The following is a 14,999-nucleotide window of genomic DNA, read 5'->3' as shown; positions in this document are numbered from 1 at the left end:
CGCACCGCACAGCCCGTGGAACAGAGCGCAGGGAGTGGAGGTCAGGAGCGCTTGGTCCATCAAGATGCTGACAGCTCAGATTTATTTCTAATCTGGGCCGATGAGAGCCGGCCACACAGATCATGTGGCTTGTTAGTGTTGAGTGGCGAGCCCGGCCACCATTATGCCTTGCTCTCCTACAAAGAAAATGTGACAAAATGACGACCTTGGTAAGGTAAAGCCCGGATAATTGCCAGCCTGCTGAATGGCGTTTTGATTGTTATTCCACACGCCAACCGCAGCGCCGCCGGGTGTGAAATCTCTTTGCTTATGTGCAGCGAAGAGTCAGGTCATCTTCCTCATTTTTAGCCTTATTAACATTGTGACCTCACCCGCTCTCCTTGGCGTGTGTGTGGGTTAGTGTGTGTGTGTGCGGTTAGCTTTCTTGAAGGACGTTGTGTTGATTGTATTTTCCATATTTACTGTCTTTTCATTTGTAATCAATTTCCTTGTGATTGGTGAAAGATGACATAATGGTTGCCTCAGCAGGCTCATGACTTGCTGTCTAAAGTGACTGTGCGGTCACTGAGGTAATTCTGCTGACGCCGCCGTCTCTCGCTCGTCCTCACTTTGTCTTTGTCTCTTCTCTCTCTCTGTGTGTTCTGATAGGTGCCAGTTATACACCCTGTGCGTTGACGACTCCCCCCTCCCCCTGCCCGCCGCCGCCGCCGCCGTTGACCCTTTAATGACAGCTCCTGGGCTCCAGAGTGGACGGAATTATTCCATTTGTGTTCTTCAATCAAGACAGAAGAAGAGCAACGGCACAAAACTCTGATCTTCACCCTTGTTCAGCCCTCGTTGTCAGTATTTGGTGAAAGACGTCGGTCAGGACAGTGTGGATAAAAGACGTCAGCGCCCTTTTTTCCCCCCGACTTTTGTTTACCTCGCTCTTCCTCTTCCTCCTCCTCCTCCTCTGGCCTGGGTGCGCTCTGGGAGAGGCACAGATGCTGCGGAGGTGTCGCTCAGGCGCGTGCCGAGCCCTGGCTCTCCTGGCGCTCCTGTGTCCCCTGTGGGAGAGGGGCTGCAGGGGTTTGAGTCCCGCCTCTGGGGATACGGAGATGTCTCCTCTCTCTGATCCAGACCCCTGGGAGGTCCAGAACAGGCAAAAACGCAGCTGGGTATGGAACCAGTTCTTCGTATTGGAGGAGTACACCGGCAACGAACCGCTCTACGTGGGCAAGGTAAGCATCCACGTCACACCTCGATGCCTCTGTATCAGTCAGCAAGGGTTAAGAACACGCTGGAACATAAGGTTGAGAAAGCCGTTTCAAAGGTGCTGTTGAGCTTATGCCTCGTTAAAAACACTGTGATTAAGCGATTCGCACATTCTCACATTTGCTATATTTATATTCCGGCTGCGGCTTTATTGCACCTGTACAGTAATATCACATATCAATAACCTCAATAACCATAATGGCCTGCAAAATCTGGGACACGGCGGGGTTTTACGGTGTTGTACATCTTTTCAAAGCTCTATATTAAATCACAAACCAATGCAAAGACAAAGTGCAGGCGTGGCGGTAATCTATTTAGCATTTTGTTCTGGTACAAATGTGCATTTTTAGGTGTAAGCCGGTGCACAGCGTGAGAAGGTAATTTATGCTCTAATCACGCCAGGCGAAAGCTCCATGTTTGCTCAGCTGTGCCTCGCTGCTGCTCCGAGGTTGCTCTACAAGCCGAAGGATGGCAGAAACCCCCGAACGCCGTGGGAAACTGTGTTTGTGTCTGCGTCGGTGCTATCGTCGCCCGACAAACTTTGCAGACTCGCGGCAACTCGGCAACTCAATCTCACCTCGTCTCTCAGCGGTGGAATTACCGTATATTACAACATGTAATGAAACATCTCATTGTAATTCCCCCCCGCTTCCAGTGCCGGGGCGTGCAAATGGACAACTCCTGCTTAGCGAATGGCTGTTGCGCGCTCGTTGCGGGGCCAGATGGGTCTGGGATTGGTCTCCAGATCCCTGTTATCTTGGAGAATTTTCTGGTCTTATTATTAAATTACTTTTCATCTTTGCGCTCATCCGCGGGATATTCATTCTCATCTGCATGTATTTGCCAGGTCTGCTCTCCCAAGCCCATTTCCTCGCCGTCTATGAACTGGATTAGCGTCTCCAGCTGGAATTATGGCACATTTGACTGTCCTATTGTCTATCTATTTTTGCCAGAGGAATGAAGCGGGGGAAGGTTATAAATCACACTGAGCATATTTGTGACACGACTGGAGTTGAACTAAAGGTCATTTCTTGTCCAGGCATCCACATATCTCTAACAATAATGTCTCGTCCGATCTAAGCGGCGCCACATATCAGTTATATTTGACTACAGGGGAACATATATTCAGTCTGTGAACACTTTCCCTTTCTCGGATTCAGATGTTCCGTCCCTGTCCTGTGTGTATTTCCTGTGATATTACATGCCTGTGTGTGTGTGTGTGAGGACGGTTATCTTGAAGTCTTGAAGGGCGTGAACACACTGATTACCTATTCATGGAAGGGGAAGAAATCGCCATTGACATGCACAATACACACACACACACACACACACACACACACACACACACACACACACACACACACACACACACACACACACACACACACACACACACACTCCTGTCCAAGCCATCACAGGTAGTGGACCAGTTTAAGGTGGACATGTCGTGTGGTTGGTTATTTCCCCTTATTTGCATAGTTTAACATAGCAGGCAGCTCAGTCAACATATAGCTGAGCTAAACTGCCCTGAGAGCTTCACATGTGATTGGTCCTTTGATTCTGGAACACGTTTGTTGATGTAGGCCATGTAGAAGCACGCCCGGGTGGACACGCCCACCGAGCGTGAGGCCAGCAAGTGAAGCGCTAAGGCAGCTGACCAATCAGAACAGACTGGATAGCCTTAAAGTGACAGTACCTCAAAGTAGCTTGTATTCACTCAGTGTGCACAGTGGAGGAGTCGAATCAGATGAGTGTGTTGGGAGGCAGTGGCTCAGTGGGTAGTGCTTCCGCTTTGGAACCGGAGAGTCGGTTCGAGCCCCTGCTGAGGTGCCCCTGAGCAAGGCACCGAACCCTCAATTGCTCCCCCCTCTGCGAAGGCTGGTAATGTAATGTAAGTCGCTTTGGATAAAAGCGTCTGCCAAATGATCGTAATGTAATGTAATGTAATGTGTTGATGAGAATGTTAGCCTATATATGTATTGATTAGAGGGGCAGGGTTTGTTTGTTCTGCCCACTTTTATCAATTGGCGCAGGTATAGATCTTATCCTTACATCCTTACTGTATGTCTGACCTGGTGTCCGTTTCCCATCCGAATCCGTTCAGAAATCTGATAAATCAGATTCATTTATTCCCCGCAGGCGTCGCTGGCTGCCCGGGAGCTGCCCGAGCTGCCCGAGCTGCCCGAGCTGCTGGAGCTGTCACAGTATTTGTTCCCTGACATCACAGTTGTCACGTAGAGTGTTTGTTTGGTACCGCAAGGGCACGCAGCTCCGGCGGCGCCTTGACCCCCCCTGACTTGGCGAGAGCGACGCAGACGACTGTGGCGCGTCGCACAGACGACCTCAGTGGAAATATGTTGTTTCTATAAACAGTCAGTCGCAGGCAGCTGGTTGCACTTTTTTCAAACATCGCAGAAGGTTATGGACAAAAACAGCAGAATGACAGGGACAGTAATTGCCTTTGTCAGATACTTCCAGGATGCTAAAATCTGACAAACAAGAATCCGTGTCCAAACAACAGTCACACTCGCTGCACACTGTGGTCATTTGTTTGGCTGGAAGCAAAGAGAAATATCATGTATTTGCCTAGAAAATGGAAAGTCATCGCTTTGGCGCGGCTTCTCTCCTCGCATCTGCAGTCTGCTTGGCTTTAATGCATTCTGTCAGATTCTGAATTTCACAAACCAAATGTCTCATTAAGCTTTGGCACGCCGCCTCGGGTTAGCGCACCGCACTGGAATCAGCCACAGCCGCGGCGGAGCCAGTGGAAACATCACAGTAAAAAGGGGGGCATTCGAAAAGCGGCGCCGCGCTTATTCAAACAAGCCAAACGCACGCCGCAGCTCATCCCACTCAGCAAACACTTCCTGGGAAAAATGCCGCCGTTAATAACGTCTTCGGCTGGCTCAATATTTGCAAGAGTCGGGAAAAGGCTCTGGCTTGTGCTGAATTAGTGATGGGCGTCCATGCTCGCTTAATTTTTAGCAACTATTCTGCTGTCACGCACAAATCTGCCACCTGGCCACTTTGCTTCCCAGCGTGGGGAGATTTTTTTTGCATTTTATAACTTTTCTGATTGGAGTGAAGCATTTATAGAATGTGCTAAAACGCTGCCGGGCAAGAATCTTTATTTTTAAGTATATTTATGAATCAGTAACTCCAGAAATTCTCCCATTAGCCTCCAGGGCAGATCGCAGCCTCACATTAGACACAAACGCTTCGCTCCGTATCTACTTATTTAAAGGGATGTTTTCGGAATCGGCTGTCTGACTAACCATCCGAGTAATGGATGGACTCACTTCACCCCGCGATTGGGCAGCATTAACCATCGCTCCCCTGCCACGCTCACAAAAGGATTTATTCCAATAAAAACCCAAAATAAAAGCACACTCTCTCAGGTTTGGCCGCCAAGGCTGTAAAAAGCAAACGTGGTCATAGATCATAGGAGTAAACAGGATTTGCCTTTTTAGTAAAGCCGGACCTCTGCCGGGGCTCTTAGCCTGATGGGAGCCTGAGAAAAGCAGGAAAATATATAAATAAATCAAATAATAAATAGTACCTCCCGAGCGGTGAGACTTTGTTTACCTAAATCCTTTGTAAGGTCATAAGTAAAACAATTATAATATGAGCAAAACCTATCTCTGCTAACATACTGTACATGCTGATGCAGTTGTATGTCATAAGTGGGCACATAGCAGCGTTCCGACGTGTTTCATTGGTTGAACTTGTTTGTCGTAATAACCGTTCGACCTTTAGAGCAGCGCCTCTCAGACGTCATTTCTGACCCGGTCGCAGGAACCTGATGTCCACCGTGACAGTTACTCAACTTAATAATCAAACAATATGCATCACAGGCGTCAGGCGCGGCCCCACAGATAATTACATCGGGCTGGACAGAATGCGTTCCGCTGCTGCGCAAGCGAGTTCATTAGCATTCAGTGAGACCGTCACTGTCAAGCGGGTTAGAATCACGGAGCGCGGGGAGCTACAGCAAAGGTCAGGCCTCAGTATAGCATCGCACTCGCACTCGCCGGCGCCACCAACACGCCGCCGCCGCCGCAGCTTGGGGAGTGGCGAGAGCAGCGTGTTTCAGATGGAGAGCGGGGTGATGCAAGCTGACGGGGGAAGGAAACAAACCCACGGTGCACGGGGGAGGAGTGAGGTGGGAGGGGAGGGGGTTGCTCATCTGGCATACTGAGGGTCTTTGGTGCTGGGGGGAAAGCCTACATCTGATCCAGGGTATCAAAGCGGATGAAACCAGCAGCGCATTCTGCACTAGAGGGTGCAAGTCATCTAGGGGGGAAAGAACAGACAGAAGCATTGTTTGCGCTTGTGCTCACGCTAGCAAGGGGGATAACACACAGCACGGAGGGGGGGGGGGGTTTGTCCTCAGGTCCTAACAAACACTTAATGACACACAATAGAAAATAACCAGCACCATACCGCCACGTTGCCATAGTAACATAATCATACGAAAAAACCGTGTTCTCACCTGCAGTGATGTTTGGCAGCGTGGGGTTCACACTTATGAAGACAACCCGAACTAATGGAAGAAGTTTGGTTTGTTCCACGGCGTTACTTCCAGCGGCGCGCTTTGCGTCTCTGCCCGTCTTTTTTTTATTTATTTAACTTTTATTATTTACCGGTTGTACCTCCGCCTCACCCTTTGGCAAGGTTCTGCAACTTCATGATATTCAGATGATGGGTTGCTAAGTAACTGCGGTAGATCACGTCGGTGTTGGGATGCACTGAGGAGGGTTTGTATGATTTAGTGATATTTCAGCTCCATTAAATATTGAATTGACTTTCGCGGGGCGCGGGCGTGACGCTAAAGAGTTGTAGCTTGTGTTTTTATTTATTATTTCATTTTCACGGTCTCTCTTTCACGCGCTTGTCTTTTTGGCCGTGGCTTTGAGAACACAACGCGGCGTTCCCCTGAAGTTTGGCGATACCGTTAATGTATTCAGATGCAGACGTCCGCAACAGGTCTGATGTTGAATAATTCACCGGAGGTCTTTAGCCTGTGCTGAGATCGCCGACCTGCCATGAATAAAGAGACACGGAGACACAGGAGTGAAGTTTTGGACGTCTCTGTTTTCTCCCCTCTGCTAAATGGATAACAGTTGGCCTGGAGACAGTTGCGTTTGGTATAATCGCTGTTTCCGAGCCTCCCCGCTTCCACGTCGATGAATAATGTAACCACGACACGCAAGCAGCCTGCATATATCAGGCTGCAAAAGAGGAAGAACGCAAAGAAACACTCCGGCCGCAACATCTCTCAGTATTAAGATTGAAGGGGTGACCAGAGACCCGTTCGCCAATTTCAATTTGGGGAGAATGAGAGAGGAGGCAAGCGGTCAGGTGGCATCCGTGTAATGAGGCCTCGGTGTGTTTTCAGGTACCGATCGAGCGTCTTAATCCCGACACTCCTCAGAGAGAGAGAGACTTTGTGTTTCTGACTTCTCAGACACGCCGACTTCGTTTGTTTATTGTCCCGGCGTGTGTTTTGATTCATAATATATCAGATTTAAAGGGGACTTGTGCTTTGTAGTGTCAGCTATTCATTCTGCTCAGCGTCGGTGTTGAACGCGGTCAAACTCGCAGAACAATTGAGACACGGGGCTGAAAGCCTGAAATCAATTCGTAGTTGTTGTCAGAAACGCCGCAATTTGTGATCATTGTAATCATCCAGGCAGGTGACGATCGCTGTGGAATAAGGAACCAGTTAACCTGTCGGGTCTCAGGTTATTATGTTTCATTTGGACGATGTGTCATCCAGCGTATTAAAGGCGATACGGCTTCGTCAGCTCACGCATGATTCATCGCGGCAGCACTACGCCCTGACAATTTGGAGCAGCGGACTTCCTGAAGGCCCCGTGAGGCAGATTACCACCTTTACCCCAGTCGCTCCCGCTCCTCCTACATAAACACAGTGATCGTACAAATTTAATGAGTTTCATTAAATCACAGCTTTTTTTGCCGAATGGTAATGGCCTAATTACAAGTTTGAATTTCAATGAGATGAATTGTGCGACGCTACAGTGGAAGCTCAGTTTGACTGCTGCTTTACTTTGATTACATGTTCACATCGCGCGGTTAGACACGCCCACACTACAGCCACCGCACAGAAAACAGCTGGTTTTTCTGAAGTGAGGGAGTCAATACCCAAACCGCCTTGTTTCACTCAGGTTGCCCTGTGGTAGCAAAGTGGATCACTGGTGTTTTGCCGATTAAATCACTGAAAGGACCCACGCCAAAATGAGAAATTGCAAATCTGTTTAATTTGTGATGTTGACTGAATTCTGAGTGGAAAATTCAAAGTTCTTTGGCATAGTTGGATTCAACTTATCGTCAATTAACTTGAAGACTCATTTGTCAAAGCGTGCAAAGCTCCAACAAGTTCTAAACTTCTGCTTGTATCCACTAAAAATGATTGGCATGAATCAAACATGCATGCACACATCTGTATGCAGTGCAGGAGGGTTAAATCCCACCTGTTTCACTTCCATCTGCTCGTGCACGAACAAGAGGCTCATTTACATAAAGCAACGCCCCCAAATTACCATACAAGGTAAACAACACCCCGATAGTGGATCTGGTTGCGTAAATGTACGGCTACACGATGCTGAGCGCGAACAAAGACGCGGCACGCTGCGAATGTCCCGTCACCTGTAATCACCGGAGCGGCAGAGGTGAAGTAAAAACGGTCTGACCTGAAAGTGACGGTGAAAAGAAAGTAAATGTCAGCACACAAAAGACGAGCACATCGTTACCGCGGCGCTGATGTAGGCTGACCGCGGCGCTGTGTGCCGCAGGAGGCCAATTTAAAAACGTTAAGAGCGAAACATCAAGCTGACGAATGTTTGATTTCTTTCTTCTGGCAAAATGCGGCGGTGCGACCTTGTTTTCATTTCAGAGCAGCAACGTAGACACAGGAATTACATGAAACTCAAATCAAAAATCCCAAAATCGACCCATGAGTGCACTTCAAATTTAAGATTGAGAAGCTGAATGTTTTCAAAGAAATACCTTGAAGGGTTTTTATTGCTCACTCCATCAAAATGTGTGGATGACACGGCACTGCAAGGCCAGGGACGGACTAATGTTTCTCTTCCATTATTATATATAAAAATGTATTACACAGTTCCATGATTGAATAGTTCGGTCAGAGAAGCTTCTGGTATCTCAGCAGCGGCCCTGGTTAGAGGTCACAGGTCACCAGCATCACTCTCGCTCGCATCGTTGTTTATCTGATCTGAGAATTCACTTTGTCGGCACATAAATGCATAAACAAATTTTTTCCCTACCTTAACCTGATAACTGACAGTAATTGGAGTACTATGTGTGCGTGTAAGCGTGATCAAATGTGTTTAGAATTGCAGCTGTGCCCAAGTAACCTGAAGCCTTATACCTTCTCCCCACACACACACGCACACACATAAACACTCTCCATCCTACCCCCACACCTTCCTCACTTAGCATGGACTGGATGAAGGGACGGTAATATGCTAAAACCAAGAATGCATCGGCCACCTCGCCGTAATTAAATTCACTCATAATGAATCATAGCCTGTAATCCTAAAACAGGCTTTATTTCCACAGGGAGGAGAAATGACCTACATGTAGAGGGGAGGCTCTTACTATAGCCGCTCTGTGCTCGCTCTCTCTCCCGCTCTCTCCCGCTCTCTCGCTCGCCGTCGACCCTGGAGTCACAACAAACACATCGGCTTCATTCAAGGCAGAGTGGCAGACGCGCTTTCACATCAGCTTAGATTAATTTCCGTCGCTTATTATCTCACAGGTGACATCACACCGTTCCCGTAACAGCAAAGGCCTGATGAAGACATTCACCGTCATATGGTCCAGTCCCCTTTTTTTCCTTTCAATACTTATCCCGGCTCGGGGTCTCAGCTCTCTGCTTCGTCGCGGCTGGCATCTCTAATCAGCCGCTTGCGATGTGCAGATACCTCCGTTGCTCTGCAGAGGCGAGGGCCGCCGCGCTCAGCAACACCAGGCAATTACGCCATTGTGCCCCAGCCGGTCATCAGACTAATTTCGCCCCGTTCACAATAGACGCTCCTGCACCTTTTTTTTTTTTTTACCTCTTGGAGGAGTGTTTTATCTTCCTGCCCGGTCCGGTCGGTTGCAGCCCCGAGATGCTGTCGCCACTTCATTGTGTGAAAATGAGGCTTGGCAGCGGGAGAACGAGGAGATACAGACGTCGTTAATTACGATTTTTATCTTCTTTTTTTTTCTCTCCTCCCCACTGTGTTGAATTTATTAAAGTTGTTTTTTATTCAAATACGCATAGTCAGTAATTACATCATAGAGTTAAAAATTTCGCCGTTTAATTACAGCTTTGAGCGCTCAAGCTGGTAATAATGGGCCACGCTATTAATCATATCATGCTGCAAAACAGATTTTTCATGTTTGTTAGGGCGGATTCTCCTTTTTGGCAATAACATATAACCCCCTCGCTAGGATTAAAAGTGGAAATCTATGGAAGGGAATGTTAAGATTCTATCATGCAGCTTCATTGTTCTTCACTCAAAGCGCACGCAGGAGGGCTTCACGCCGTAATCGATAATCCGAACACGGGAAAACGTGACCTCCTGCTCTCCTCCGCCTCCTAATTACATAATTCCCAAAAATCAGATGCACCTGCGGACAAAACTAACCACTCATTACTCACTACACATTTTGGAAATTTGATCTACTCGCACGCTGGGAGCCCCAAGGCTAATCCATGAACACACACACACACACACAGCCACACACAGACACACACACTCACAATAACTGCTGGCTGGATCGATTCTGTTTCTTTTGAATCTTTTACCCTGAAGCTTTTCTTTCCATCTCAGAGAAATCCAGGATAAGTTGAATTTGGCTTTCGCAGAAAATGTTAAGCAGTCAGGTTCTGTTACAGCGCGGCGCTTGTGCATTCCCAGTTTGTAGCGATCGGCATCCAAAAAGGAGTAAATGTCCTTTCAGTTTCCTTTCCTCTGTCCTTTCCTCATTTTTAACAGCATAATCAATGACATTTTGCTCTCATTTTACCTCCTAAGTGTTCCCTTAAGCCCAGGCGATTGGTCGTAACCTTTGCACGACGTAAACTTAAAGCGCAAGTTTTCCATCCAGGTTCATATTTCACTTTCTTCCTCCACGCAGCCCCCAAAAAGATTGAGCCAGGGCTGAGAGCGCTGCAAAGCACTCTGGGAGGAATCCGTGAGTATCGGCGTTCCTTGGATCGGAGCCCATTCGTTTTCCAACGGAGGAGATGAGTTCATAGTCTGACAGTGTTAAATGACGCCGAGCGGCTCAGGCTATGCAAAGACCATAGGATGAATCAGAGATGGATCGGGCTATGATCTGAGGTTGTTATTGAGTTTGGCTCGTGATATCCCTCAGAATGAAGAATGGAGGCAGGGAGGCGATGTGCTCCTTTTTCCGAGGGCGGAGACTAAATATATTCACTACTGGAGGGATTGTGTACACATCAGAACTGGCGCGTCCCAAAGGCCCTCTCATGTTGGGGTCTAATCAGGTACTTTATTGTTTGAAGTTGTGCTGTTTGTTTGAGTTGTTTCTAATCCCTTTGGATGGGAGCTGCACGGTCGGCAGTGTGAAAGAAGCTGCGTTATCCTCACATTGCCTCTTCAGTTACACGGATAATCCAGGTTTGTTGTTTTGTGCGATGTGTTCCCTCGGTGAACTGGAGGGAAAAGCTGGGCCAGGAGTCCATGTGTGGACTTCAATGAGGGGGGAGGGTGTGTAACATGTGTATCACTTATGGAGCGTAAATACAGAAAACCCAGGAGGAGATGAGGCGTTCGCTCTATTACCGGAACGTGTGAACAATCCGAGGCCTTCGGATCGACGGTGCAGGCTGTGACCACTAGAGGCGCCGTAAAGCAACGTGTGTTTGTAGAATTCTAGCATGAGGCAACTGTATCTGTATCCCCATCGATCGGTGAAGGCAGCTGTAAGAACACGTAGAGGAACTTGAATTAATGTAACGTTCAGGGGACAGGACGATAAACTTCACTTGTTCAGGAAACAATGGCGGGCAACCGGCGCCGGCTGATATACGAGCGAGCGGACACCACTACATGCATCAGCCTGTGTTTACTGCACGCTACAGGCTTTCACCGTAATTACTTGTGGACTTTGTGGGGTCATTTGCCTCCGTTTTATTTCCCACCGATGATCAGATCCACTTTACATGGTATTCCATCAATTAAAGTACATATTATAAAGCTGTCCGACCGCCAAGCGCATTTACATACAAACTGTGTTTAAGCGTCTATAGTGGATTGGCTAAATGCAGGATGCCTACAGGTGGCTAATGAATCACCATGTTAAAGCCAAAGGGGTCCTCGCTTCTTATGAATTTAAATAATTGATTCGAGGACGTGCTCTGTTTTTTTGTGAGATTCAGCACTTTTGTTCACCTTGCAAATTAAAACCTTTAATTTCATGTCATTATCTGGAACGTCTCCTATGGAATCTGTTGCCCCGGCTCGAACAGCACGGATGCAAACAAAGGAGACAAAAAGCTTTGTCTCCTCACCTGCGGCTTTGTTCTTTCTGGTGTATGTCTGTGTTTTTCACCGACAATTGCGGTGGTATAAAAAGTGGCATAAAGCTGTGACATCCCTGTAGTGGAATTTAATAATAACGGTCAGCAGTAAACAAACGGGAGAGGAAGTTTTTCCGCGGTCACCATTTGTCACCAACACTCAACAACCATACAAGGAGGAATCCATCAAAGAGACAGAGGTACCAATATCTGCACCGTCACTAACCTCCGTAGACCAGAATGCACTGCAGTGACAGATGCAGCCCCGAGGAGCCGGTCCATCCCTCATCTGTCCGTCTATCACTTTACACATGAAGTCATCAGATCAATCAGAAAGGGCTCAAAGCGAGATGTCTGAGGCATTCTGGGAAACGATTCTTCGGTGAGAGCGTGCGGGGCGGACGAGGCCGAACGCGGGTAAAAGTAATTTACGACGCATCGTTACAAAACAGATCTGGGATGCGAAGGACGTCAATGATTGATGATTTGCCGCGCGCGTTTTGCGTAAGCGAGTCGGGACGTAATGAGATATTGAGCTCTGCTGCGTTTCTTAGTTTTGCGTGCGACGCCGCCGCCGTCACACGCTGCACTTTTGGCAGAATTTATTGATATTTTTAGACGCGTCAGCTGCTCGCTGCGAAAACCGAATCAGATTATTCCCCCAATTCCAAACAAACGGCCATAATGCTGAATTCACGGCGCATTAAACGCCCACCAAGCACGTCTGAAACTCAGCTTCCTCTCCCGCGGCGAGGGACAGGCGGGGAGAGAGACGGAGCAAGAGGGGACGATTTAATCTATTCATGGTTCCGTCTCAGGTGGCAGGGAGGTAAAGCGAAAGAATAGTTAGAGGTGCCAAGTCGTGCAGTTCTGTCTCCTGGAAGAAATGAAGCTTGATTTGAAATTACCGACCAGGAGGAGTCGTAACCAAACTTTTGCTGACTCTTCATCTGGTGGCCTCGGGGTCTTCTTCGGCAGACAGTGACATATACGACACAGGAGTCACCATCACTCTCCTGCTGTCTGGCACACTTAAGCCGACGGCGCTGCAGCAGGAGCAGCGCGTCGGCTCCCCCACCACAGGCAGGCGGAATCAAAGTTGACTTCTTCCTAGCAGCAGCAGCATTCCCACACGACACCTGAGGAGCAAATGCAATATCCATAATACCAATACTGCGGCTTATTTACCACCGAACAAGACACACACACACACACACACACATACACACACTGCAAGTATGTCCAAGGGGCCAAATCTTAGGCTTTAACCTGAAATCTATCAACAGAATAGCAATACTTTCCTTCAGTGACAGACTACTGCTTTGCAATTGTTCCTTGAGTTTAAAGAGTTATTAGTAATAACTCGTAATTTAAGGCATAATGTACTCATTCATTGAAAGTAAAATAAGGAAAGAAGGGCAAAAGTAATGTGGGAAAGAGACAAAGAAGGAAGGAAAGGATAGAAAGTAAATGAGGAGGAAGAGGAAGACAAGTCATATCTCTATCTCCGTCTCTCTGTCAGATGAAAGTAAGCGAGTGAGAGGTCTTCTTCTTTTGCTTCTTCTTCCTCGTCTTCTTGGTGGCTGTAGCCCGTAGGAGGAAACGGTGCAAACGCTCCTTAAGTGCAATTATCGGAGTCAATTCTTGCAGGTTGTGAGTTGTTGTACTTCATTACTTCCCACCTTTGCTCTTAGATGAAGTTGAGCTCCTCGTCAGTAATTAGCTCTAAATATAAACACACACGCATACACACACCTGATGATGTATTTTTTTATTATTATGAAGTGCTTTTTCCTCGCACGTGATGTCGTGTAGTAAAAGTGTGTGAAAACATTAAATGTCGAGCTTATTTACTCTCAATTAGCTGCGCGGCTGATTAGCATACATGCTATTTGGAAGTGGTGCTGGTAGAGATTGGACATTGCAGCCTGGGAGGTTGCTTTGACGTGAACTTCCTGACTTTAACGGCCTATACGACTCACGGGCTCATCAGGAAACCTGTCCACGCTTCAGCTATGACTTTTACTAAAGGCCACTTTCAATAAATGTCAGGCTGCAAACATCGGTAAACAGTTAAAGCTCTGATCAAATTCCGGAGGGACGTGAGCGGCGCGGCGTGGCGAGCGTCGGCGCCCGCAGGATTACAAGGGTTCCACTTCTGAAATGGCACTTTAGACAAATGGAACATCTCCCAGCGGTGATGATAGTATTTATTCCCGCCACTGAGGAGTCCTGCCCTTTCGCTTCTCCTCCCACTGCTGGAGACTCTTGCACTCCTCCTCCTCCTCCTCCTCCTCCTTCACCCAAACATTCAGCCCCTTGCTTTGCCAACTCGCCAAGTTAGAGCAGAATAATCGTGCTCTCATTGCATTTCAGTGTTGTTCTCACACCCATTCCGCGGTGACTTTAGGTTTGGATGTGACAATTAACGACATAGAGATTGCGTCGTGACAAGACTATGTGATGGAGGATGAAGCGGAGAAATGTTGTTTTCAGCGTTGCAGCACAAGAACAAATCAAACAAGCCCTTCACAGAAGCAAAACAACTGTAGGTACTTTTACCAAGAGTGAAGTTTACGTCTCAGCTGTCAATCTACAGTCTGTTTTTAGCTTCTTTTATCAGGAAAAATGTGTTTTCCTCATGTTATATTTCGAGAAAATGTCATGAAACGCTCTGTGTTTCATTTCCAAACTGGCAACTGCACTCCAGTCAGACCCCGCATCTGCGTGGAGTTCTATAAGGTTTCGTAAAGCCAAGTTGATGAATATGTGCGATAACAATAATTCTATTCATCTGCGTTGCTGCTCGTCTCTCGCGTTCGGCTCCGGCGTAGTCGATTATGAACCTGGCTTTTCAGAGACACGAGTGCTCTTCAGTCAACAGGTATCTAATCACGTCCGTGACACATCGCGGACCTGTTTTGTCGCTGAGAGCACTCCAGCCCACGTGAAGGGAAGATCTGTAAACAAACATACGCCATTCAATTACCCTGTGTAGTGTGACATCCAAACACCAACACGCCAGCTCCTGCTCCACATACGGCCACTCAGTCACTCTCAGGACCTTCAACAAGCACAATTTAGGATGAAAATATCTGAAATATCCTCTTAATTAAGACCAGGAAATGTTTGTTTTTACTGCACAAACCTTAGATTTTATGAT

General features: G+C 47.5%; 1 protein-coding gene across 2 annotated transcripts in view; it reads left to right on the top strand.

The window, feature by feature from the left end:
* Positions 1-983: 983 nt before the first annotated feature.
* Positions 984-14,999, top strand: part of LOC143006849 (cadherin-7) — a 69,577-nt gene continuing 55,561 nt past the window's right edge. The window contains exon 1 of one of the 2 annotated variants that reach the window (XM_076158175.1): positions 984-1,220. In XM_076158175.1, coding sequence (XP_076014290.1) covers positions 984-1,220 — 237 coding nt within the window. The remainder of the gene's footprint in view (positions 1,221-14,999) is intronic. The other variant, XM_076158176.1, reaches the window with a different exon arrangement.

Source organism: Genypterus blacodes, unplaced genomic scaffold (assembly GCF_046128005.1).
Source record: "Genypterus blacodes isolate CSIRO-AG114 ecotype Tasmania unplaced genomic scaffold, CSIRO-AGI_Gbla_v1 ptg000076l_1, whole genome shotgun sequence".
Lineage (NCBI taxonomy): Eukaryota > Metazoa > Chordata > Actinopteri > Ophidiiformes > Ophidiidae > Genypterus > Genypterus blacodes.
Note: the sequence above shows the minus strand (reverse complement) of the source record. Positions and strands in the feature narration are given on the sequence as shown.